Consider the following 27,940-nt stretch of genomic DNA (forward strand, 5'->3'; position numbering starts at 1 on the left):
TATTATCCTTAAATGCTTTATCTCACTTGAGTTAAACAGTACAGCACTGAAAGCCTCTTTTCACACACACAGTATTTGATGGCATTTGATGGCACAACAGCACCATTGGTATACGGACAGTTTCAACAGAGTGTACTGAAGTGATGCTGTTTCTAATTAACTTTACAGCTCTATATCTCATTTAAGTTTTTCTATTATCTAATAACATAGTAAACGAAATGAAGAAACAAGTAGTGCAGAACTAGATTAAATACATGATGCAATTGGGATAACTGAAATCAGATCAAGAAATGGAAGATGAAAATAAGCACTCTGTCACCCAGACAGGGAGAGAGTAAAAACAGATAGAGTATACTCTGTCTGCCTGCGCCATTAAGTCAGTGAGACATTTAACTTCAGCACGGAGAACTCAAGGGCTGTTTGCACAAAAGCAGCTGAGAAGGGCCACCAACTTAGGGATGTCCTGAGCTATTTCGGGGAAAAGTAATTTGAAGGTCCTACCTACAAATTCATTCCTCAAACCCCACAATAACCCACAGGAAAAGCCTACCAATTTGTGGTGAGGAAGCCGAAAGAAGCTGGTGATCCCTCACATACACTATGCCCAATGTTACTTCCTTCTAAACTAGCACAAGAGAAGATTGCCAGTTCCAGGATAGTGCAGATCCTCTGCACCCAAGCAGGAGGTGGGAGCAGCTATAGCAGGGTGGTTTCTCTTTGCTTTCTTTCAAATAGACTTTCTTTCCAGCCTGCTGCCCACCAAAATACTAATGTGTCTGACTTATACACCCAGCCAACAGACATAGCTCCTGAATTAAGCTGGAAAGATCCATATGTGAAAACTTTTGTGTCTTTCCCAATCAAAATCAGCAGCAACAAAAGGGAACAACTAAATTAAATCACTTGCATTTGTCAGCTAGAAGCGACCACTGCTTGCTGTAGAGAAGCCTTGAGGTTTATTCTCCCCAGCACCAGCTATAGTTCCCTGTAGACGGTCAAGCAAATTCTTCTGTTGGTCAGTGATGATATTCAGGGTCATATACAAACTTTTGAAGGTTTGCTCTTCTACTGCTAACATTCCCAGTACTTGGGAGACCCTGCTCACTGCTCTTGGCCTACAAAGCTAAGACAGGCAGCTTCCTGTCAGCAAATGTCAGGCAACCCATCTTAAAATATGAGGATGTGTTATGTCTTATAATTTGGCCAGCTGCCCCTCAAACCTTGTTTATAAGCATTCTGATTTTTGAACATCATTAAACTTGTTTTTCATTAGAGAAATCCGGAGACCAACCCAAGGATTAGAATGTAGCGCTAAGGCCTCTCTGTGCACACTGTAGCCTCCAGCAGCCCGTCAAAAATCCACAGGGAAATAGAAATAGTGTTGAACTGAACACAAAAAGGGAAGTAATAAATTTTTAAGTACCAATAGCTCAGATAGGAGAGTAGCAACAGCCTGTAGACTGTGAGAAGAGGCAGTAATAACACAAAGAAGCCAGCTAGAAAATGGAGGCTCCTGAGCCAGTAGCGAAGGTCTGGTCTCTCCGCGCCTCACCTCCATTGCACAGGCACACACACGGAGGCAACAGCCCAGTGTGCTGCCAGCCGCAAGGCTCTTGGCTACAAGCTACTCTCCGTGACTGTCTTTCACAAGAAGGAAGCCTCACAGTTTGGGGTTTTAATGGGTGTTTTAGGGCTGAAAGCACCAGTACCTGCTGCCCTGTTGCCAGCTTCAGGGCCCTGACCTTCCAGCAGGGACCAGGCAGCAGAGGTGGGAGCTTCAGGAAGCTTTTTCTCTCTTCCCCTTTGCTAGAGCTACACAAGTTTGGCTTCCCCTCGTGCAGCAGAAAAGGCAGTTTCGTTTGAGGTTAAACACTGTCAGACAACATCCCCTGATACACCACCGGCTCCAGCTGTTGTTGTAGCTATAGTAAACATAGTCTTATAAAAACAAAGACCTACTTCTGTTGTCTAATGCAAAGTGATGCTAATGTGAAGCAGGGTAGTGTTGGTCCCTAGAGACACAGTCGTACTGGCAAAGTCTTGACAAGATCTTTGGCCAACTTCCTTTCCAGTGGCTTTTCTTGGCAATAAAGGATTTTAGCACTAGCCTAGCATGACTTATTTTGGGTGGGAAGGAGGTGTTATAAGAGAACTGGTTACTGCTATTACGAGGCTTCCTTCAGAGCTGGCTCAAGTCCAGAAGAGTTTTCATGGAGATTTTAACAAATCCTACAGCATGGAAGTTTTCTGGTACAGTTTTTAAATTATTTTACAGCCTTACTCAGAGTAAAACAAACTTTCCTCATACCAAAGAAATATTTACGCTGTTACTCTTCAGCGTAAGGGAATTTTCAATGACTTTCCACAGGAACTGGGCACTTTACTACCACTTACCCTTCAAGCCAGACTTTCACTTGGCCACAGTGCACACCGAGTCAGGTAACAGTACAAGGCCCAAGCGGCTTTGGACCATTTTTGCCTACTCTGAGCTATCAGTTTCTTTTAATTTCAAAAATAAAAATTGCTTTAGAAATATTAGTGAAACTATTTTTTTAACCTAATACCACACGAAGACGGTATAAAGATGTGTGATGATAGACTTTGGAGGAATTCAATGGTCCTGAGCTTTTTGCAACAGTGGGTCACAGAAACGTGGCCCTTGAAACAGAAAATTTAAAAAGAGATAAAAGGATCCAGTTAGAAGCACCTATCTTAGCAGTTGCTGCACTGATGCCAGAGTGGCCTCTGAATGAAGTCCTCCATCTAGTCTGCATTCTTGAAATCTGCTGCATGTCCCACACATGAATGTGAATCAGCATGTGCTAATTCACAGAGCATATGAGCATCACAGCCCATCAACAGCGCGAGGCTTTTAACCTCAAGCTACAGAAGTCCACTCAGCTCTTTGGCCTAATCCCTTAGAGACCAAAAAGTGGTCCTTGGACTTTCATCACAAGTGGATTCAGCATGTTGTGTTCTGTGTTGCTGGGGTATATCTGGCCAGGTACAGGACAAAACAAAGAATAGTGTGATTAAATGAAAACAGATCAAGGACACTCCCCTGCATACATTTTTCTATACAACAAGTGACACTTCTACCAGACCTGTCTCAAGGCAGAAATTGTGGCTGGAAAGCCTACAACAATGTCCTATTTAATTATAATAATTAGAAAGTAGAATCATACTTGGATGTTCCAAAGGAACACAATCAACTGAAATCTCCAAGCAGCCAGGTATAGTCTGTATTTTGCTAATCTTCTCTGCTCTGCAATGACAGAAATGAAAACATTTTAGAAAATTAGAACAAGGGAGATTAGACCCATCATAGGAATTAATCTAAAATGAAAAACAGACCCTGATTGAAGATATAAATATATATTAAACACCTATATATAAACCTTTTGGCTATTAAACTCACATCAAATTCAACAGCAATAAAGAAACATGGTTTGTGGGAGGTTTTTTGTTTGTTTTTTCTTTTTTTTTCCCTTTCTTGGCCTTTTTTCCTGCCTTCTCTTTGCAGGCAATATTATAGCATATTTTGTAGAAGAGGAAGAAACTGATGAACCAAACCTTATGAGAATTAGCTTACCCTCTTTTTCATTCTAAAATCTGAATCAAATGTTCTCTAAAGGGAATTCAATGACCACTGAGATGAGAGGAGTTCACAGTATCATGGCTTCTGCAAGTGCCATGCTGAAAAGGGACCAAGATATATTCCTCATGCCCAAGCAATTTGAGAAGTGCCAAAACTGTGATGCTAAATTCCTTTTATCTAGGAGATGCCTTAGACAGACAAACCCAGCAGTGGCAACTCTCATTAGAGTAGTGAGAATTTCAGTGAAGTTTCCTGACCAGTAACAGTAAGATGGCACAAGAAATTAAGGGCCCAATCCAATCCCTATGGTTGACATTCAATCGCTTTATGATCTGATTTTATATAAATGGAGCAGAAGAAGTTAATGAGACTAATTCATTTCTAGGCACATTTAGAGTAGAAGGGACAGGAAGAAATTCATGCTTCAATTCTCATGTCACTTATCCAGCATAAACAAAGACTCTGCTCTAGAATTAACCTGATTTACACCTGTGTGGGAGACTATCCAGCCAATCCGCTATTCACTAATTTACGCATTGTCAAACATTTGGAGAAGCTTTTTCCTTCCAATGTCCACTCTGCAGTTTGTCATGGAGACTCAAACAAACAAAAGCAACACATAGGGAAACCATTAAAGAATGCTTTTTCATTTCTCGCTCTCTCTTTTTTTAATTCTTTTTTTCCCCTGAGATAATGTTCTCTTGTTGGTTACTTCACATACATCTTCCTTGATAGAAGCTAATTTAAGGACTTGCTATCTTTAGGTTATAATAACATTTATTAATATGCCAAATACCATTTCAGTTTTCCTGGAAAGTCCAACCTAAATCACTCTTTGGCAGGCAATAGGCTAATGTGAAAAACACTAATTTAATATGGCCACTTCAGCACACTGTGTTAAATGAAGAAAAAAACCTGTGAAAATTATTCTGCACAGCTTTATAAAGCTTTCAATCCTTCTCAAACCAAATTAAAAACTGTTCCTTACCTTCTATATTCTGCTATTAGTTTAATCAAATCTTCCATGGAAATCTTATTACTTTCTTGCCTGAACAAAGGTGAGAATCGGGAGTCTCTGTCAACATTTCCCTGATTATCTTTAAACACTGGTCTATAAAGAAAGAAAAATGACATGTTTATAAACACTCACCCAAACATATATTTGAACATTTGAAATTGTCATGTAATCTTTTAACAAGGTTATGATACGAATTCTTAGACAGATTCAAGGACTCCCTGCAGAACTTCACACCAGAAAGCTCTTCCAAGCCGTACATTTGCAGGAGCACAGGCAATTTCAGTTTACTTGCATGTGCAGTCCCAGCCCTGCAAAGACTTAAGACCTTGTTTAATCTTACACGAGGCAGACAGTCCCTGCTGACCTCAGGTGCAGCGTGACTGCTCACGGTTCAGAGTTGCTGGGGTTCAATGCTAGAACAGATCACCATCTAGTTCAGCATCCACCATTTCCCCCCGCCTCTTCTGTAGCTATGTCTCACTTGAGAAAGCTGGAAGTGTACAGCACCTCACCAGGGCCAGCTCTCTGCTCCCACCCGCCCCTCCATCGCCCTGGCTGCAAGGCTGCCTTCTCCAGCCTCTCTCCAGAGAGGCCACCCCGGCTGAGAGCCACGAGCCCTGAGCCTGCTGGGACTTTACCATCTTGCTCACATATCAAGGACCTGACTGCTCACTTCAACAAAGAGACTGACTCTTTATTTCAAGGAAGTATTTTGAAGAATTCATTACATCAATAGGTAGTTTCGTCCAAGAAGTCATTATCCAATGAAAATCGTGATAATTTTAAATAACAGAAATCACAGCAAGATGTCAAATCCCAACTGCCACATCTCACCACGTAAAGAAACGTATGCTTTTGCAGAACCAGCTTAGACACATCTATTAAATCTTCCTATGCATTAGATCTGTTCTGTGTCCTCCAGGAACATGACACCAACTCGCTGGGGCTTAGCTTTCCTTCACAAAACAAGTTTGTGGAGTATGGACCAAATTTTTGGTGAACCAGCTACAAAGTGTCAAATGAAATGGAAAAAAAAGGATATCCATCTATAACTGGGAACAATAAGTATCAGCTGTTGTGCACACAGGAAAACATTCCTAGATATTTCCACTTCTGCTCATTGACACTTGCAGGATTTAATTAAGACATTCCAGTACCCTTTGTATAGCCCCAAGGGTCACACACGCTGGTTGGACTGGATAACATAACAGCTATCCAAATTAATGAACCTTGGATTCAACTGTAGTATGCAAAAACATTGCTTAACAAAAGTAAAATGTTCTTGACACTAAGTGCTGTTCTGTGAATCATTTGGCCAATCTTGCTTCCTTAATTTACTTCTCTGTTCCACTGCCAGTGAGAAGAAGAATTGATGCCAGCACAAATTGTTGCCAGATGCAAAATAATGGAGTAAACCTTTGGAAGAGGATCCCAAGGATAAGTATAAATGCACCGTGGCTTAACTTAATTAACTGAGAGAAGCACTACTATTTCATTTCTTTGTAACTGTACAGAATAATCAACTCTCTTCTATCAGATTTTTGCCTCCAACAGCTAGAGGAAATAAGGCCCACACCAACATGCCATGTCAAATATCTTCAGTTATTAGGGAGAAACCAGACCTAATTTTTGGCAGCCGCTACTTACTTTACAAATCCTATTAAACTGCTGTCAGACAAAAAAAACCAGAAAGAAAAAAAGATAAGATTTAATAATTATTACTGTATTAGTGACACTATGATATTTCTTGGACTCAGCACTGCTTCCTTCTCCAGACTAACAGAGAGGACTGAAACATTCAGTGAGTGATTTCCACTGTGCCACTGGGCCCTGCAATGTGATACTGAGCAAACCCAGGCTCTGCTGGAGCTTATTAACTAATTCCAGTGCAGGCTCTGACACCGAGCAAACCACTGCTCGGCACAGCAGGGTGCAGGGGCACTTAGCAAGGCAGGGTTGGGGATGTTCATAGTGCCAAAGGAAAAAAAAAACAGGTCTGTGCTGGAAGTAGCTCACTCTGGGTCAGTGGTGCTGACTGCTGAGGTGTTAATTTAGGGCAAAACAAATGAACAGATTTCACTAAAGAAACTGAAACATCATCTCAGTATTTTAAAGTGTTTCTATGATTCTACTGTTCTGATATTGTTAGCTGATAGTCCACAATCATAAAAATTCTTTAAGCACGGAAATCCTACACAATGTTTGTAATTTAATATTGAAAAAGCTACTTTTAAAGTAGTGGCTTCTGATTTGTGGAAAAATTGCTCACGTCCAGGGTTAGAGACTCATTGTGAGATCTGCAGCTACTGTAAATGAGCTACAGCAACCTACACCAGCTGAGAACCGAACCAGCAGCTGCACAAGCCACTGGAGGCTTCAAATATGAGGCTCTAAAACATGAAGTTTATGAGGGTGGAGAAGGTTTGAAGGAATAGCAGAGTGTAAAGACTAATCTCTGAGTGAAGTTTCCCCACATCTACAATATGTAGCTCAGACACATATTTGCAAACTGTGGCAGTTCTGGCAGGAATATGAGAATGGAAGATGGATTTGACACACTGTAATTCTAACACATACCGTAATTATACCTGCGAGAGCATACAGACACCAGATCCCAGCAATGCCAGCAAGAAATCAGGGAGGAACCCTGAGTCATGCTTTTGAACGATGCTAACAAACTGGATGCCGCATAAGGTAATTAAGAGTTTCAGTCACATGCACAATACTCAACTGTCAAGATTTTGGCTCACTGAATGTATACATAAAAATCACACTGTGGCTATCTGTAACTGCTTTAAGGGGGGGGGGGGGGGGGGGGCGAAATTTCCCCACAAAAACAGGAGTGTGGTTAATGCCAGAATGAAATAACTGGAAAATGCATTTCCAAACCCAGGGTTTTGCTATTTATCATAGCCAAACCATTTTTTCCCCTGTAGTGCAATAGCCTCCTGTGGAAACTTCTATTTTCAAGCTGTGAAAATAGAAATAGATTTTATAAGGCCAAATTATACTTTGCTTTTACCAAAGAAAGTCCTGAGTAGTGTTAATACACAAACAGATGTAAATGAGTGCAGAATTTGACCCAATGAACTAAATAAATCCCTTGTGGAACATCACTGATACCAACAAGTTCATACACGTGGTGTATTTGGTCAATGATTTTTAAACTATGTTATCTCATAATGTGATTTATAACGACAAAGTTTAAGAGCTGATAAACACACTCAAGTATATTTTCTGTAATTAATTCTACAGATGGGAGGAAAGCTTTTTAATGGTAAGGGCAGTGAAGCACTGAATTAGGATGCCATCCAAAAATACTGCCTGCTGGAACTGAGGGATGTCCACAAACCCCAGCTATGTCCTCTGCCCATGGGCAGGCCATCTGTGTAATGCACACACAGTAAGTCTGCAAAATGTTGAACTCACTGTGTATTTGCTAACGCCACAAGCATATATTCCCATTTATATTGGGGAAATCACAGCCAGAAATATTGGTTAGACAAACATATTCCGGAATCATTTGACCCTGTCCTAGGGAAAGCAAAAATACAGTATGATGCAGAGGTCTTTTCGATCTTATTTTCTAAGACTGTGGACTGCACATTGAAAAAGGAGCCTGCAATTTCAGAGAGAATACCCAATGTAACAAGTCATTGCCATCTCTGAAACTGAAGAAGTATGGAACTTGAGCCAAGGGTTTCCATCACAAGAAGTCTCAAGGAAACAGCCTGAGGAATGCTCAGACTCCCAGGTACTCCCATATCGACTGTCCTGAGCATCACACAAGCAAGCTCCTCTCAAACAGAGCTCTCTTGCTTTCGTCCTTTGCCACGTTCCAGCCCATGCTAATTAACCATTCTGCATGCAATTCCAAAAAGAAAATCTCTGTTCATTTACCCAAGACACACTGTTAGGTGCAGCAGCAGCAACTGCTGCCTCCACTTAGATGAGTAGTAGTAAAGTAGAGCAATTCATCTATAGAAAATGCTTCTGCTCACGTGGCTGTGGTGACTGGAAGCTGCTGCTATCACATACCATGTTGCTAGAACTCAAAAAACCTCACATGCAGGTTGAAATCTAGTGGAGCACTATTTATTAGTCAAGCTTGATCTAATGAAAATTTTATTCCTTACTCCAAATCAATGTGGCCCGTTACTACAAAATAAATTTATACAGTTATAATACTATGTCTGAGATGACCAAGGAGTTGCCAACTGGTATTTTAATGATAAAATATCTGAAATAACATAGAACTGAAAGAGGAGGAGAATTTTCCGAAAAGCACTGTGTTCTCAGTGCACCCTAGCTTGACGGGCATTTAAGGTGCTATCCACCTTAAGGGATAGAAGTAAAAGTCCATTCATGTCTGTCAGACTTCTCTTAGGCAGAGCAAGCGCAGACCTGCGGTACAATCCTCGCCGAGGCACAGTACTACGTAAGGCGCCTGAGCAGTACAGCCGCAGCACATCCACCTGCGTACCGGTACAGTACAGCACAGCCCAAACTCTGCTTCTGCCCACTCCCTCTCACCAACAGGCAACTAGTGGTTGCCACTTGAAAATCCTATGAAAGGGAAATGCATTTCCTTCAAAATAAGAAGAAAAACATTTCTGTATTTTCTTTTTTTTTTTTTTTTGGCAAGGAACACTCTGAGATAAGATTTGCTGAAGATGTGGAAGCCTTTTCCACATGCATGAGTGACTAGCCAGACCCTGAACTAGTTAAAATCATCATGCTACCTAAAGATAGCTACAGCAATGACTGAGTTGCAGGAGATATCACTGATGGTACCGCCACAGACCGCAGGTAGGACAGAGTTAATAAAAAGCCGCAAGTCAGTCTGACACCAAGCCTGCACCTCTTGCCATTGTACGGTCCATTACATGCTAAAAGCAGCTCTGTCAACCCAAGAGACACCCAGCAATATAATTTTGATGAATGGTCCTTTGGCTACATAGAAGTAATAAATATTAATGAGTATCCTTGAGCTTGCGATGACAGATCAGAACACATTATCTTTCTCTTGACCATGCACATACTTCTCCTGTTCCTACTGGATATTGACAAAAATGTATATCAATAAAAAATAAATGAACGCTTCAAATGGCCATACCTTACTGTGTGTTTTCTTCTTTGCCATCTAAGCACAATATTCTAAATTCATAAGCTTTCCCCTAGATGTGGCAGGGGAAATTGTGTATTTCTGGTGCTCCACACCAGAAGCACACAGCTATCCCTCATGGTCACGGGCCATGCCACAACATGACTTTTTCACCTAGCACTCGTTCCTCCTGCCTCTCTATAGCTTCAGGCAGCTCTCCACCTGGCCTGCCACAGTCAGAACAGAAGCCACAGGGGAGAAGGAATGCTTTCACTCGGCAATCAATAGCTTTGCTTTTTATAGGGAATATAAAATTGTATATTCCCTGCTCTACGCATGGCAGAAAGAAGGGAGACCTGTCACAGAGACACACAGGAGGGTCTCAGTCAGGGAGCTCTCTCATCCCAGGGCAGCGGTAAGCTGAGGAAATTACAGAACGAGAAGGAAAAAATGGAGAGGACAGAGAAAGGAATTACATGGAAACTTGAAGGGAGAACAAAAAGAAGAAAGCCATATCTGATCTTGCGAGTTAATTTGGTAGAAGGGCATCAAGAGGCACAGGGGTGCCTCAGTCTTGAGGATGAGGCCAGCAAGAAATTAGCCAGGAGGAGAGAGAGGAAGAACAGAAATCCATTACTGTCTCTGCACTGACCTGCAATAAAACCCAACTGACCTGCCAAACAAGAACATAACAGCTCTCTGTCACCTACTAACCACTAAAAATACAAGAGTACCTGAAGCATAATCCCTCAATATCACCCTCAAGGCACTGTTTTAGGGGCACCATAACCTCCAAATCCTTGGTTAGATTTTTCCTAAAACCTGACAGGCATCATAACAAGAAGAGAGCTCCAAACTTGTGCACCTATATTTCGGGTGGCCATTGTAACTCTATTTCAGACCATAATTATCTTCATCGGAAATTCTTGTGAGAACTGTGACTTTGAAATCTCTTTGGTAACTTTTAGCACCAAATCACTGGTGGAGCTCAAAATAAATTGATATTCTGTCAGCCACCTTTGGTACTCCCTGGAAACTTCACTACATACCTGAAGAAAAGATTCCACCACAGTAACACTTAACGAGAAAGTAACCAACGTTCAGCTGTGTGAAAAATAGGGCAATGAAATAGTAAAGCTGCAGGATCTTCTTCTGGGGTCCTGGACCACACAGAAAGCTTTGCTTAGCTTCAGGCAAAAGAAGTGGAAAAGAATAAAAGGATACAAGTCCAAAAGCAGAATAAGCTAGAAGATGCTCATAAAAGTATAAGAAGAATTAATACATACCTCACTGACCAAGCAAATGGCATACGGTATTTTCCCAACTTGCTGCAGAACTGTTTATTGGATTTTAACACTTTCTGTGCACACTACAGAAAATAAAAGATTAATTATTATTATCATTACAATATCTGAAACGCACCACAGAGCACATCTAAGTACTCCTCTGCTGAAAACACTGTAGTGTCCCTAAAATAATTTAGCCTGATACTGCCCATAACAGATGGTTCTGGGTGGACAGCAAAGACATCACAGATGAATACGATGCTGCTGATGAATTAAACCCTTCACCATCCCTTCAGTCAGAAGTGCATTAGTTACAGTCATTACTCCAGTTTTCTGTACCCAATGCAGATGCAGTGCCTGCTCTCAGGGAGAAACCAGTTCCTACCCCAACTTTGCTTGTATATGAACTGCACTAACTCATAATTTCTGAAAGATAGCAGAGTGAAATTCTCTTTGAGTAAAGAAATAACTGGCATAGGAATGCACCATGGATGGATTTGGATGTTGCAGACAAAATTGGACTTCATTCAATCAGTCAATGGAGCTTGGACATTTGCATTCTTAGGCGTGGGCCTCTTGTGAGCTCATCCTGTTCAGCAACCCCAAACTGGTGAGATGTGTGAGCACAATTTGCAATGTCTTCAGCTTCCAATAGGCTGAAGCTGACAAAGAAAGAACTGATGTTCCTCTTACATTACCTTAAAAGAATCAGGATTCTTAATGTAAGGTTCAGCACTGCTGGCAATGTTTCCTGTAAGCACCTTTTCTATTTTTGCCACTAATACGATCTCAGAATGTGGATTACTTATCGAGAAAAGAGCCTGTGGATAAACAAGAGAACAGTTAAAAAGTATATAGCAATACTGCAGAAATGAAATACTGCCAGTGCTCTCTGTTGATGGAAACAGTAACAAAGCAAATTCAGAAAGGATTACTGAGGATTATCATCTCTACATATTCAATACAGCCAGATGGAAAATAAAATCTTTGTGCTAGTGCTGCAGTAAGCTTGTGCACATGCAGCACCTTGCAAACAGACTGACTCAAGTCAAGAAGCAGTATGACTACGTTAGCATCACCTAACCTGTCTCTCTTGGACAGTACTTAAATGCTGGCATAAATCAGTCCCACCTCAGGGGAATGACAGGGAGAAGGAAGGGTAATGTACGGGCTTTCAGGGTAAGGCTTACATCAACAGCAGGAATATGGAAGTGCTTTGAGATGAATGCAGCATCTCGGTGCCGCTTTAAGTTGCAATTTTGTTTGGCTGATTGGGGAGAGGTCAGAAAATGAACCCAAACAGCACAGGAAACATGGGTGGTTTCTCTAAATAACAGACACTAACTGTTTTCAAAGTTTTGATTGTAAACAGGTTTAAAGTGTACATGGGGAGCTCAAAAATCAAGCATCTGTATACAAGTACCACTGATACACAAAAAAAAGAGTATTCTTGAAAACAAGAACCACGGGTAGTACAGCTAAATTCTCAGATGAAAATGAATACTAGTACTGAACTAAGTCACACGAGTCACTAAGTCATGCAAGACGCCTGTGGAATACCTGTTTTGGGTATTTCAGCCATTCTTCTGGGAACCCCTTGATCTGTGGTTCTTCCGTTTCATTTGAGTCCATATTTTCAACAGTGCCATTTTCTAATGAAAATGAGGAACCTGAAATCATCTGTCTAACGAGCGTGTGGTTCAAATCCACGTGAAAATCAGCAGAGATCTTCCTGCCATCCCTGACATCATACAGTGCCACGCTCACAAAGAAAGGCTCTACCTGGAGAAAACACCAGAAACATAATATAGCACTGAGAGCAAGGGGGTCAGCTCTATCTTTTAATAGGTTCCTGCAGCTAGAAAAAAAGAAAGCAAACAAATATTATTTACAAATTATGAGATTCATTAAAAACACACACTCACACACAGCCCTGCCAAAGTTAGTTTCCAACCATGTGGTTTCAGGGGCTTTTAAAAGTAGTTTGTTAACAACGCGCCAGAACAGTAATTGACAGCTAACTTAGAAACTCATAGAATAAAAAACAAATGTATTTGTCACAGATAATTATTAGAGCAAATGAATAGAGCACCAGAGAAACATGTTACAGGATTTTTAAAATGTAGATTCAGAGTCATTATAAAAGAAAGAAGAGCGAGGACGGGCTTCCCAGGGATCGTCAGAAATGCGGTACAAAGATGACAAATGTAAGTAGATGAAAAATGTTTACTGGTACAAACATAAATGCGTGGGTGTATTATTCTGTGGGAAACACATGTTCCATTTTAATAGGAAACCAAGAGCATTCAAACCGCTGTGACAGTACCCACTTATTCTACTGCATAGTGTCGGGGAATTAAATCCTATGACTGTAAGTAACCTCCAAAGAGGCTCCACAGTTCTGATGAAATAAATCAGTTTCAGAATAAGAATAGCACCTTCTGAGCTGTCCAGAAATCAGAATCTTAAAAATGTGGAGAAAGGGAACAATGCATGGCAGGTACAATATTCTATGCTTTTTCAGCCTCTGTAGTGAATTATTGCATGCCCTTGGTACAGTTATGACAACTTCATTTAAACAGTTATTCCAGTCTGCCAAAAAAAAGTATTGATTACATCATGCTGAATATGCACTCACTGTAGAGGTCATCTTCAAATGAAAAAAAAATAAAAAAAAAAAAATCAATGCCTTATATGTAATGTATGAAAGTTAAGTTGCCAGGACACTAATTTCTCAAAACTTTCCTGCTTCAGAGGAGAACTAACGACAAGCTATGGACTGACAGCTACACCTTGCTTTTCCCTGCCCCTTTTTTCTTAAAGTAAGAATAAGCAAAATTTTCTGGTTTGTCCTGTTTTTAGCTGGGCTTTTCCACTAGATGAAGCATCCAGTCCTTTCCATTTTGCCTTCTCCTCTGTAATTTAATCTGCTTGGTTCCTGGTGTCTCTGTGAAAAACCAAAACCCAGTTCACCAGCAACTGATACTCAGTTGCCTCCCTACATAGTTCTTAGCAGTTTAAACTTGTTCTTATAGCAATTGTTAAGAATCCTCAAGGATTTTGTAATTTTTAATTCCCCACCAAACTGCAGCTAAAAGTCTGCAATCTAAATCAGTTTCAAAATGTTTATTAAAAAGTTCATCGGTTTCATTATTCAATCCAAAGGGATGGGCAGAGGAGGAGGGCAAATGCAGTATGTGTGCATGATAAGGCTTTCCTTTTACCTTCTCTTTGCAAAGCAACAAGTGCACAGAAAGAGAGAAAAAAAGAAAGAAAAAGAAAAATCACTGGGAAATAAGTAAAGCTTACATTGGTTGAAGGATCATTTTCATTTTCAGTAACACAGGCCTGGAGATTCAAACTGAGGGATTTGCAAGTTATCAGGATCCTCTTTGCAGGCTTTTCTTCAAATGGCTTGATCACCGAGTTTGCCCCTGGAAACTCCTTTTTCTGAGGATTCAATGACTGAAATAAGTTGGGCGATTCATTACATATGAGAAAAGCATGGCATTCCAAAAGTAAGCAAGCCTTTTAAAGGTCCTGACAATCACGGAAGCACCTGAACACCTCTAAAAAGTCACTGCTGGTATCTTCACATTTACCATAGTAAAGGAGTGTTATTCCCAATTTATAGATTAGGAAGCAAAGCAAGAAGATTGCCTGAGGACGTACATAATGTCAGAGGCAGAATTAGGGATCCAAGTTAGGTTTCCTATAATTTTAGAAGAGATTTTTTTCTTGTTTACTTACTGCTTCTGAAACTTTAGGTTTTAATTTCCCCATATAGATTAAATAGCCTCATATTTTCAGACTATAACACCACATTTTATGATTAGATTTCAGACCTGTCCTCTCCCTTATACACCACTATTTCAATTCACTTAATATTTTTAATAATGGAACTACAGTTGATTGACAACAGGTTCAAGTTTGAATATATTCTGAATGTGATTTTATTTATGCTCTTTTTAACTAAAAAAGTTTCCAGTTAAATCACCAACAAGTGTATATTCAGTGCAAGGAATAACATTATTTGAATCATGAGCTCTGACACTAAATGATAAGCAAGTTGAAGATAAAAAGAAAAGCAACCTGCACTCCCTACAGTTCCAGCTAAATTTTTTTTCACATAGATAGCCTTTTGTACCTCCCCACTGCTTTTTATACCCATTCATGTTTTTGTAGTCAAATTCAGTGTATGAACAACAATAAAAACGTTCCCAGTCCAAGAGAAGGTTCTGCTCCTGCAATATTTGCAGTTTGCTTTAATGATTCAAAGCTTAGCTAGATGAGACTAGATGACCTCCAGAGGTCACTTCCATCCCCAACCGTTCTGTGATCAGATACGGGTAGAGTCTATACAAAAATCCCTATGAACTAGAGATAGCTCCCCTCACCCTTCAAAGCTGAAGTCTCAGGTATACCCAGTTGCTTGCTGAACTCCAATCCACTCTGGTGGCTTAGCCAACCCAGTTAGCTCAGACCATCTGTGTTTTAAAATTTCTAAGAACTTAGGGAAAAAAAAAAGTTCACTTACTGCTATATCAGGATCCAAAGAGAAAAGATTTAGTCGCTCTGTATTTCGAGAGGCTTTCACTGTTTCTTCTGTTTCTGTGATGTACTGTGGTGACAGATAATAAATTAGTTTTCTGTACAAGAACAGAAATCCATAGTTGTTAGACTTCTAAATGAATGATCAATGTTTCATTTGTAACAACACTTCTCATTTCTGCAGTAGTTATCCCAAAGCACCTTCAAGCACTCTTTGAAGGTTACAAGCTTGTGAAGCAGGGATTTTCAGGCCATGATATACTTCTAAGGAACCCCAAAATAGATCAGTTGAGTAATTCAAGTTCATATATGTTACTAAAGAATCCATTGTATAAGATGCCAGAATAGTGGATCACTTTAGGGATTCCCCAGTCAAGGGAAAAAACAAACAAACCAACAGCTCCACAGAAAACTACTTGTGTCAAGGGGAGGGCAGAAAGGGGAGCAAGAAAGTGCAGCTCAGCCTTACAGGTGGGCAGACACTCAGATTGCAGTGCAGCACCCAAAGGTAAGGCTGGGAGTCCTCTCCCCATCCATCTTTCTGCCACAAGGCAGGATCAGTCACACCCGTTTTATTTCTGATGGACACGTGCCTAAGTTAATAATGAGCTCTCTGACAAAACCAACTCAATAGCTTCCTGAGGCCACCTGGTGCCTTCCTACTCTGCCTTTTAAAAGTTTATCCTTATGTCTAACTTTAAACATTTTTTGCCCGCTATTTAAGTCCATTCATCAAACATGTGAAGCATGCCCTACAGTTTCCCTTCCCCTTACAGATCCCTCATGATAGCTTTGAAAACATTTTTCCCAGTCTAAACATTCTCAATTCCTTCAGCCTTTCTTTGTACTTTGTGTTCCTAACTTTTCTTTATTTTTCAATTTCTGAACTATTAACAGAGTCCACAACTTCTCTGGTTTACCCCAGACTGAGTACAATCCTCAGCTGCATACTACAGGCTACGTTCTTGTTCGGGTCCCATGCAACGTTTTGTGTTTTTCACCATAGTATGACATTGCTGACAGACATTAAGTAACAAGAAGCAGCAGCATAGCAAGACCAAGAGCTCCATGTTGACTTCCTAACACACTCCACCCATGGGCTGACTTGCAGAAGTAGGTCCTGCTGTGTCGCTGGTGTCCTGGTTTAGGTAGAGATGGGATCAGGAGATTTACCTGTCATGGACTATGGACAGGCCACAGATCGCTGCTGCAGCCAGGCCTATAGAGCAAGGGGGAGGGAGCAGGAATTAACCATATAAAGGGCAATACAAACATCGCACAACAACATGCAGACCATCTATTTTAGCCTTGCAGGCTACCAGTGGCCTTTGAGACATCTTTAGGGCACCTTTGAGATATCTGAACTAAATCATTAGAAAGTATTCATCCACAGATGAGGTGATCAGATACTACTGTCGTCCTTAATACATAAACTCACAGTTACATTTTATCTGGTTGTTTTGGAGGTTTTTTTTGTTTGTTTTTAAATTCTAGGTGACCCCCCCATATACATGAATACAACACTACGAATGTAGACCAAATTCTGTCCTCGTTAGCATATACAGCTTTCACTTCAAATCTGTGGGAGTAACATCTTCAAATAGCATTTGGCTGTGTAGATAGATAGTATCTATAGTAGCTCACTGACAGGAGATTACAAACAGATCATACATTCATTTAAGAAAACGCAGTGAAATATTTCTAATCTAGCTTTTCATCAAAAAGCTTCTTAGCACCATCTACAATTATCTCATCCACATGAAGCAGTTTATGAGATCCAGAGGACAAAACACCTCCCCTGATACTAATGCATCTTTCAACAAAATTACAGAAGGCAATGAGCAGTTCACAGCTCGTTTCCTTGCAAGTCACTCAGGAAATCTTGGTTCTCCAAGGGCCAAACTCTTCTGAAATGCAGTTAAAACCAGTAAATATTTCACAGATAACTGCAGGGACCAGACCCTTACTGACTTCACAGGTCTAAGTCAAATCACTCTAGGGAACACCTACTTTCTTTACACCCAGTGGAGCTTTTCTCATTTAAAAAAGCCATCAGCCATTCAGAAAAAAATTCTTCCTGTCATTTGTCACAGCTCTAACAATCACAACGGGGTGTGCTATATTTTGAAACCTTTCACAATATTAAGGATCATCTATTGGCAAGCATTTTTCACCTAGGTCGTACTTTCCACTAGGCTCATAAAGGTAAATATAACATCCATTACTTTTGCGAAGTCTGGGTGCAAGGTGTTTTCTGATGAATCAGTCTCTTCTTGAGAGCAATCGTAATTCACCAAAACTTCAGGGGGGTCTTGAAAAGAAGAAAAAAATAAGCAAATATTTTTATTATACTTTCTATTACCATTGGGTTTAACAAAAAAAAAAAAAAAATCTATCCTCATGCTATTTCTTTTTATTCCCTTTAGTATAATCAGGCTAACAAATGGAAGAGCTACTAATATAAACCTGTCCTCCTCAACCTCATCTCCCACTGATGCTTACTGTAACTTAGTCCATATTTAACTTTTCAAACAAGAGGCCTTACTCTAGTCAGTGTCAGCCTGACACCTTCATCCATGACAAATATTCACGCCCACAAAGACACCTTCCTTTGCGCTCTCAGCCTCTTCTGAGGCAGCACCAAGGGTTTATGTCAACCAAAAGATTTTGGACTCCCAGTAAAAGGAGTCTTCAGTGAGGGAGGCAGGACCTTACCTGCTCTTTGGGAAGGGGAGGGATGCAGTCTGGACTCCATGAGCTGCAAATCTACAGATCAAGAGAACAGCACTATACAGCAACCCCTTTGCTTTACTTCACTCACCAGAGACCGTTCTGCTTTACCTAGGTAATTCAGCCCAATGTGAAATAAGTCATTACAGCCATTTAGGGGTCTTCTGCCAAGAAAGCATCATGCCTTCTGACAAGTTAACTCCACAGCACATTCCTGTTGCTTGTTATCAGGGGTTTTACCAGTAGAGACTTCTGTTTTCTGTTAGCCTTATGGCTTTGACCTTTTATGCACATATTTCTTCCTGTTTCATTAATATCCCTTACGGGTGGGATTTTCAAAAGTACTTCTCTGATTCTGAAGTGCAAGTCTCTTGTGCCTCCAAATTATAAAACCACCTTTGGCTATATGAAGAGTATCTTGTCCCTCCAAAATCAAAATTGATTACAAACACCAGGCTAAAACCTTCAATTAGTTCTGAACTTCCCCAAGATTCAGATGCATGTGGATTCAAAGTTTGATTCAGCTCAGAGCACAAGCAGTTCAAATCTATATTAAGGTTTCAAGTGTTTTCAGTCTTAGAATTTCAGCTGGGGTTCATCCAAACTGAACATGGATTTATTATGTGGAAGAATGAGTTGCTGCCACATGAAGAGTGCAGTATGACAAAGCATCCAATTCTTTCTTCCACGGTGAAAGCATATTAATACATAAACTGACAAAAGCAAGAAATGAAAAGTCAATAAGCTTCCAGGGAAAGAGCAATATACCACAGCTAGGATTTTTTTTAATTATTAGCTCCAGATTTTTAAAGAAAACAAAACACTGGAAAAAGAACCGATCTGACCTGTCTCCAGCACAAAACTCTTTAAAATCTTCAGACTCCCAAGACAGTAAAACACAAAGTACTAGTGAGATCATTGACAGAGAGGACTATATTTAAAGAAGGGCTGTATATGCAAAGCAGAGCCACATTGCTCCTGCTCACTTTGTGGGAAGCAGCTTTACCTCCCCCACAGCCTTTTGAAAATGATCTGTGGGGAGTTAGCTGACATTGCTTGGGGACTGCCAGAAGACTGGTGCTGCTTCGTCAGAAATCAATAGGTGCAGAATCCATTACAGACTCAGGCAGTTAAAATGATTCAATAGTGATCGCTGAAGGTTCAATTTTTTGCATTTGATTAAAAAAAACCCCAAAAACAACAACGCAAGAGACTATTCACTCTTACCAAGTTTCAGATCAGTGAGATCTGCACTTTTCCTCTCCTGAATGGTTCCCTCTGGATTTATTTGTAGGATTTTGTTGAGAGTGAAAATCCAGTCATCCATATCCTGTTCATTTTCAGCTGCCAGCACAAAGTATGTGAGGTCATTCATTTTCAACTCAAAGGCATGTTTCCTAAGCCTGTTATTCTGTTGGAACAAAAGGAAAAGAAAAATAAACACTAGAATTAATTATAAAAAGGTACTGAAAAAGGCATCCATAAGATGGACTTGTACATGGCCACTCCTTAAAAATAACATTCAAGCGAAATTCAGTGACTTTAAAGAAAATCCCAGTAGTGTGATATTAACGCAAATTTATGTCCATTTATTGTTGGGTCTTGGTGCATCTAAGATCTTCTGTGGCCATCTTCTAGTTAGCCATAGAAATCTAAGACTATGGACAATAACACTTCAAACTACAGTAGGGAATGCCTCCCAAGTGGAATAATGAAAGACCTCTGACGGTGAAGTACAGCATTGCTACACGAGTCGTAGCTGTCTGGAGAGAACATCTCTAAAGCCCAAGTCTCCTACACCGATACAGCACACCAGATACTCAAAAAGATACTAAGTAGTGCTAAGTCATACGAAAATTTGCTCAGTGGGAACAGGACTGAGTTCACCAAATTCAAAGCAGCAAGCAAGCAAAGTCAGCAAGCGGCCAAAGACTATTCCTTCTCTGACTGCTGAGGTTGGACCTGAATAGATTAAAACTGTGAAGAATTTCTAAAATCTTCTGTTTTGAGATATTTAGAGATGCTGCTAACAAGCTACATAGAGGTAACAATTTCTAAGCATCTAATGAAGTTAGAAACATTGTGGTTAGGATGAAAACATTTCTACATAATTTTATTTTTATATTTTTTGGAAAGAGCTTCTGGATGATACGAGTCTAAACTTGGAATACAGATTTACCAACAAATCTCTCCAGAAGACTGCAACAGGAAAAATTCCATGTGGAAAGATTACAATGGGTAATTCCCACTGCTGCCTTTGTGTTAGTAGAATTTTAAAAACGACCAAGGCGATTTCAACAATTCTTTGCAGGAGGCAAAAGGTGAGGTATACAGCTGTTCAGTCATTGCAATGCTATCCTTTTCAAGTATAGAATAAAAACAAATGCCCAGTATAATGGAAATAGATTGAGTTCTGAGAGCCGTTCTGTATCACCAGATGTAACCTGCAGTAGATGGTTAATCCATCGATTTCTGTCATAAGAATTAACAGGTGCTTAGTTACTGAAACAGCTCAATAAAATTAAACAATGTGATCTAATATAATGAGCTCCATTTCTCAAATTATCAAATTAGTGAGGCTTTTATCTCTTAGTCTTATGGAAGCAGTTGCATCAATTGTCTCTCCTCCTTGCTTAAATCTGAAAGCACACTGACGCATCCTACCCCCTATTCATCAAACTTACAACCACTGACTATGGACATCAGTGCCACTGTTCCGTTTTTGTTATTCCAGAAAATTGCCATCACTTTGTTGACTCGTCTAACCTTGGAGCGATGCTGACAAATGAAAAACAATTCATCTACCCCATAACTGGCCATTTCACTCAATTTTGGTTTTCTTCATTAACAGTCTCAAATAACATGACAATGGTATCCTGCAGTTCTACAGACTATAACTATTTCTTAGTACAGATCTATAATAACAAGTTAATCAGAATAGCTTCTAAGCTAGATGGTGAGATGATAGTGACATTTTTATTTAAGAGGAACAGAGACAAAATCTGATACTGATTAGCGGAGGAGGAGACTGAGAACCCAAGACACTGAGAATAAAGTTCCATGAACTTTTTTCTTCCAGCAGCAGAGATGATTTAGAAGATTCCTACCCAATCTGTTGTTAATCACTTACTCCAGTCCTTATATTACATGTCATGACCCAGCTCAGGAATCAGTTAAGACTGAACAACTTCTTCTGGAGCTACTTGAGTCAACAGAGTCAGTCAAATCTTGGCTTTTCAAATTGACTTGGGATTGTCTGTGTGTATGTGCATGCGTGTGTGTTAGTTTTTAGTTCTGCTACTGGAAATTCTTTTGGTAGGAAATAGTTTTCCTCTCAAGTACTTCATTGAGGTGAACATTCTTTCAGGGATAAAATTTTAGTTCACCCAACATAGGGTAAGAATAGGGCTGGGTTTTGTAGCAATTGGTTCTCGGGTGTCTAATATTTTTCTTGATTCTGAAATCTCTCTAATCCTCCAATAACTGCATACATTCAAATTAATGTAAAACAAGGACTAAAATTCCACTGAAACTTGTTTTTACTGATATAACATGACAGCTTGACTAAGAGCTAGAAGTTGACCAAATATGCCAAGAATCTTGGTAGGGGCCATTCAAAACTTTTAAAGACAGATTATTTGTATAAGTGGATTGTGTATACCACTTTATGCACAATCTATAAAGAAAAACACTATGTTTCAATTTATCTTCAGAAAGTACAGACAGCATTAAAATGAATGTGTTTCTTGTCTATATTATGTACTCCCCCTTACAGACATGGCCTGTACTGTACTGTAAATCAGGTACTGTAACACCATTAGACATTATCTAATACAGCAATACATCTTGCATGCTGAATTTTAAGAACATTAAGGCAGGAAAACTTCAATACCCACTTTTCCATCTGCACTTCAGACTTCTGGCAAGCAGATGAGCTCTACAGCAAAGCCTTTGTTTCAAATCTAAAGCCAACTATTTTCTTCCTGATCAGTTTACAGGGGGAAGAAAAAAAAAAAAAAGTAAAATTTCTCAGTTTGCTTCTCTATAAGTTCTTCCATATGGAATGTAGACCTTGAGGTTGACTTGTAATTTTCAACACTTAATTTCAAGTTTTAAATTTCTTCCAGAAGGAAATAATACAAGATTCAGAAAGAAACTATGGATGAGCTACAAATGAAACATCAGGCTAAGTCTAATGCCTGCAGGGTCATTCTTCCAAAATAACAGAATTGTTTTGGAAGTATTTTGTTTTTTATCTGGAGATGATTTCTCCAGGATGTTTACTACAATTTAGATATTCAACCTCTATCAAACACGAGCTCAAAGTCATTCACATAGAGAGTTAAATGATTTATAGTGGTATTAAAACTCATTAAACAGAACTTTCACATCATGGTTTTCCTCTAAATTTTCAGTTCTACCCAACTCTTTCTCCACATTCTATGGTCTCCTTGTTTATGGCAACTCTAAGCCAGGTTTTGTTTGTCGGCCCTATGATTCTAAGTTCATCACAGACTTTGATAGCTGGTGATACTTGCCCTATTACCCCCCTTGGCTAAGACTCTCCCTTCTTGCTTGTGCAGATAGCTCAGAAATTTGTGCCTCCCATTCTAAACGTCAAAGAACAATCGGGAAAACTAGTGTCTGGGGGTAGGCGAGAGGAGAGCATGCAGTTCAAACAGTTTGGGACAATTTGCAGGAACACTGTCGATTTAGAAGGCAGCTGTCAAAGTTCAGGAAGAGGATTTCAAATGTTTCTTGAGCTTTTTTGCCAGAGGTTAGTCAAAAAGGCCAGAAATCTTGCAGTCAAGAGATTTCTGCTATCGTGCAGTGTCATCAGAAACAACACAGCAGAACTGGCATCCTCCGGGATAGCAGGAAATCTGTACTACAGGGAGGTTCTGGACTTAACTAGAGCTCTGGTTGAGACTCATCTTAAAAGAAAGCACACTGCCAGCAAGCAGGAGCAAGCATTAAGTTCTAAACAGAATTTCTGTGTAAGAATCTCCTCTATGGCTTCTGCTACACTTCCAAGCTACCTGTTGGGGTCTTTCCAGCCAATGAACTGACACAGACAAACATTATTGTTGTTCTACGTATTTATCTCCATCCTGTCCTACACCTGTTTGAAAAAATAAACACCCTTTTGAACTACACATGGGAAACAGTCATTCCTTACAGAGCTGGGTACTTTCTTGGGTGCAGGAATGAGGTTCTGCAGGGGGCCGTCAGCAAATACTTGTTGCCAAAGTGAATTACTGATTATTTTTCTTGCTCCAAACGGCCTGTTTAGGGGTAAAGGAGAGACCTCCCAACCAGCAAAAGCTTGTGTTTATCAGGGGTCTTCCCTGGCAACCTGAAAGGTTTCTTTCAAAGCAACCCTCAAATCAGTCTGCACTAGCACTGTTACCAATCTTTACTGGTTAAGCAGTAAAGAATAAAGTATAGCTAAAAAAAAAAAAAAAAAAAAAAAAAATCCTTATTTAGTGGGGCTACAAAGAACTCAATCTTAGGGGGTGCCAAAAAAAAAAAAAAAAAAAAAAAAAAAAAAGGTGTCAGATATTTCTGGCTATTTATTTTTCCAAGCCACAATAAACAATAAGACTCTGTCCTACCTGCTGCCATTAAGACTCTCTATCACCTCCCAAAAGTGATGATCTTCAAGGAGGCTCATGATACAGGATTAATTTACCACTTGCCCAACAACTGATGCTTTGTAACCTGAGTCTCTTTAACCCACAACAAGCAAGCATGATCTTAGTAAGCATATGGTAAAATCTGGCAGCTAAGAAAGTAATTTCAGTGAAAATAAACATTTTATCATATTTTTTCTCATGTGTGCCATTGGCAAAGAGCATATGCATGATCTGCTACCATAATTCAAGTGTGGGTTTTGTAACCTGCCAGTCTGAGCACTTGCACCAATTTAAAGAGCAAAACTAACGGTGTTTTCATTTCACGAAACTGCTAATGAGACCACTATTCCATTAATGTATGTATTGCCTTTTTAAAATTTATCTGACACCCAAACAATACAATGAAATAAATTGAAACTTACCTGTATGACTCCTGTACAAGAATCCAAGAAAATACATCCCTTTGGCTCCTTTGATATTTTTTCATCTTTATAAAAATTCATAATATATGAGTTATCCGACAACTGTGTCAGCTGGAAGTAGCGCTTTTTGAATGACTGAAGTGGGAGGAAAAAAGAAAGAATTACAATTGCTGTACTGCAAATTGTTTTAACTGATACTTTATTCGCAGGATTTAAATAATAGGCAACTCCTAAATGCACTTCAATCACACTATTTTGCAGACAAATGCAATATTACTTTACTATCATTTAAAGCAATGTAATCAAACCTGAAATATAAACAGCTAAATGACAATAGCAAACAAGTCTGCCTCTGTGGGGGGAGATAAATCCAACTGGAATAAAGAAAGAATAATGCTGTCCCCTTACCCGAACAGTAATGCTATTGTTTACAGTGCTGTTGAAATTCCCTTTATAAAGCCATCCAGACTTGTAAACTCCTGCTGCTAATCCTCCTCCTCCTCCACCTCCACCACCTTTTGAAGATGAGTGGGATGTTGTATCCTGTATGAAAAACATGATTAATATTGCATGGACTTGCTTTTTGAATTTTAAGACGAAAGAAAACTGTAACGTATGAATATCTGCTTGACAACAAATAATCATCCCTTCATTCCTTTTAAAATAGGATATTAATATACTTGTTGTGCGCATGATGACATAAGAGACAAAGCTGTTCCACTATCTTCAGAGATATTTAAAATATGAAATATTTCATAGGAGGTAACGAGCCTCCATTATCATTCTTTACTTGATATTAAAGCAATAAATAATTCTTCTCCGGGGGAAAAAACCCACCAAAAACCAGAATACTTACTTCATCCTTATCCACATCTTCATGATCGATTTCAAAGGAATGTGACGGCAGTTTCTCTGGTCTACATTCATTTCTAGGAGGGGAGGAAAAAAGTATTTATTCATTTTTTTAAAATGATCGTGTACCTGCTATTTCAGGGAGGCAACCATCCCGAGCCCCCCATGGCATCTTCAGTAAACCTATTGCTGTGATCCTATTACCTCCTTTAAAAATCACTACAGTTTCAAAATACGACTTTTTTTTCTTAAGCTCCACATATCTTTTTTTTTCCCCCCACAACACTACAAAGTTGCAACAGTTCTATACAAACGATGAAATACCACTTCTTGTTCTCGTCACTGTTCTTACACCACAGGCAACAAAATCCAAGCAATTTCCAGAGATGTCCCATTTAAGGCTGTCATATGAATGAGACTGAACTCTTTAATAGCTTTTTCTAACCAAGAACAACATTAGATTATTCAGCTTAAAGCTTTTACATTTCTTTAATATTTTAAGATTTTTTTTTTTACTATTCAATATGACGAGCACAGCTTTAAAGTAATTTTTAAAAAATACATTGTTATCTTTTTGATGTGGTGCCATTTAAGATCTTCATATTGTGGACTTTAAACCAAAACTGAATATGAAAAAACAAAGCACTTAAGCACTTCCTTAATTTTAAATGCATAAATAATTGTACTTAGGTAGGCCCAGAGTACTTTGCATGTTGCAGAATTAAACCTTAAGTAACAGCCAAATACACGTGACAAAAATGCAAAATATTTTTTTAAACAGAGAAAAAATAGATTTTTCTATGGCTTGAGAAATACCAACATTGTTTTCAAATTCCTGAAGATTACAAATTTTTTCTTGGAAATATTCAGTCATCATATGAAAACCTACAAAAGTTGTCATGCTAAAAACCATCATTTATCAGAAAGACTGACTTTTCCAGAACCTACTTTGATCTACCCAGCCTGAGAATGCGAACAGAGCAACACTTCTCTCTACCACGCAAGGAAACAAAGCCAAACAGAAGTTGAGAAACCACACACTCCTAAGCTAGTTTCCTCTCTTAACTTAGCAAACTTTAGCCCACACTAGCACATAATGTTAACTGTCACAAATTAAAAAAAAACTGGTAACTTTGACCCTTTCATTTTCTATTCATTCACATACAAGTTACAGATTAGGAAGCAATAAGCAATACTTATCTCCTCCTCACTTTCCCCATTTCAAAGTCAGTGTTCTCATGATGTGACTACCTCACCACAACTGAAATCAGCGTTTCAGAAAAGCCAGGAGAACCAAGTGCACGCAGAACACAAGACTGTTTATTTCTCTGGTTTAGTTTGTTCCAGTTTTGGTGTTTATTTGATGTAAACAACTGATCAATATTTTGAATAAAAGGAACATTTGTATTCTATTGACATCTGTAAATGCATTACTGTTCAGAACGTTTGTGATGGAAACCCATTGCAGGTTTTCCAATGCAACCAAGGGCAGCTGTTAAAAATTCTTACACAAACACTCCCTCTCACCCAAAAGAACCCCAAACCAGAAATCTCAAGCCAAATCCCACCTTTACAAAAAACGAAACCCATTCAAGCCTCCACATTTTTAGACAAAAACTCTATCAGCTTATTCATTATTCAGAGCTAAAAGTTCACCGCAGTGCTCTTGGGGTGACGTGTGGGCAGACTGACCAATGCTCTCTGGCCACATCTGGACAGATACCACCACTGCAGAGATTTGCTTGAAGATCTGTAGCAGTAACAGGAGGTGTTAGTCACCCACTGAAAAAAATAACCCCAACCCTAATGACCTTGATGCTACTGGGGAAGGAGGAGTCAGAAATCTGCTGGATTAGCAAGGGGCCGGCCCCTCACCATATGACACAGCAACTCTGCACCGCTCTGCCGCTCCAGGGTCACAGCGGGAGCCTGTCCCATTAAACCACAGCCCTTCCACAAGCCTGGGTATATGGTAAGTTTCTTTGAAAGAAGGAAATCCTGTCCTCTCAGCAGAGCTATAAAAGATAGAAAAGGACAGACCACTACTGCTTCAGGTGTCAGACCTCACTGACCACCCATGAACACTCATCCGCTCAGACCTCTCTGTCATTCTCCACAGAAGTTTTTCCCTTCCTTGGATGGGAATCCTTTTGGGCATGCTACTCATCATTCTAGGGCAGGCAGATAAAGCTGGTAAGGACATGATCCAGCTTGGTATACCCCTCTTTTTCTCTGCCTACTGCCTCTTCAGACCCTATAAAGATGCAGAATTCCAAGGGACCAGACCTGAAATATCTACCAAATGTTCCAGGTTTTCTATAAACAACAGTAAAAGCTTTGCTAATGACTGTTTCTGTTCCAGACACACTGCCACCACAGCTCATGCCACTTGCTCAAGAAGCAAGAACACACCAGCACAAAGCATGAAAAATGGTGTAAAAAGAGGTAGTGAGAGCTCACAGAGAGGAATTTAAGGGGTAGAAAGACCTGAGAAAAGCCTCAAAGGAGGAACACACTCAGAGAAAAACTAAAGCAATTGCTAAACATTTTGGTCATGTTGGGCACATGTTGAGCTCTCCCCTGGTGCCACAGCACTACTTCAGTGGAATTGCACCATGGACATGTTGAGTCCTCACTGCCTGCCCCAGGTGGTCGGCATCATGCTGCAGCTGCTTCCCAATCAGAAAGGGTCAGTATTCAGGAAGAACGGCTTCGATATCTAGTAAAAATCTGCTACACCACG

The 27,940-nt window shown here is 39.7% G+C and overlaps 1 protein-coding gene across 11 annotated transcripts in view; it reads right to left on the reverse strand.

Annotated features, from left to right (window-relative positions):
• Window positions 1-27,940, reverse strand: part of DOCK10 (dedicator of cytokinesis 10) — a 162,696-nt gene that overhangs the window by 52,596 nt on the left and 82,160 nt on the right. For 9 of the 11 annotated variants that reach the window (XM_075761024.1, XM_075761023.1, XM_075761021.1 and 6 more), the window contains exons 5-16: window positions 25,202-25,274; window positions 24,754-24,888; window positions 24,346-24,480; window positions 19,515-19,698; window positions 17,783-17,868; window positions 15,544-15,627; window positions 14,316-14,471; window positions 12,567-12,788; window positions 11,705-11,827; window positions 11,007-11,089; window positions 4,587-4,709; window positions 3,186-3,265 (exon numbers count right to left, since the gene is read on the reverse strand). In XM_075761024.1, the coding sequence (XP_075617139.1) occupies window positions 3,186-3,265; window positions 4,587-4,709; window positions 11,007-11,089; window positions 11,705-11,827; window positions 12,567-12,788; window positions 14,316-14,471; window positions 15,544-15,627; window positions 17,783-17,868; window positions 19,515-19,698; window positions 24,346-24,480; window positions 24,754-24,888; window positions 25,202-25,274 (1,484 nt within the window). Of the gene's footprint in view, window positions 1-3,185; window positions 3,266-4,586; window positions 4,710-11,006; window positions 11,090-11,704; window positions 11,828-12,566; window positions 12,789-14,315; window positions 14,472-15,543; window positions 15,628-17,782; window positions 17,869-18,272; window positions 18,328-19,514; window positions 19,699-24,345; window positions 24,481-24,753; window positions 24,889-25,201; window positions 25,275-27,940 lie in introns of those variants that run through there. The other 2 variants (XM_075761019.1, XM_075761029.1) reach the window with 2 other exon arrangements.

This window comes from Balearica regulorum, chromosome 9, assembly GCF_011004875.1.
Source record: "Balearica regulorum gibbericeps isolate bBalReg1 chromosome 9, bBalReg1.pri, whole genome shotgun sequence".
Classification (NCBI taxonomy): Eukaryota; Metazoa; Chordata; class Aves; order Gruiformes; family Gruidae; genus Balearica; species Balearica regulorum.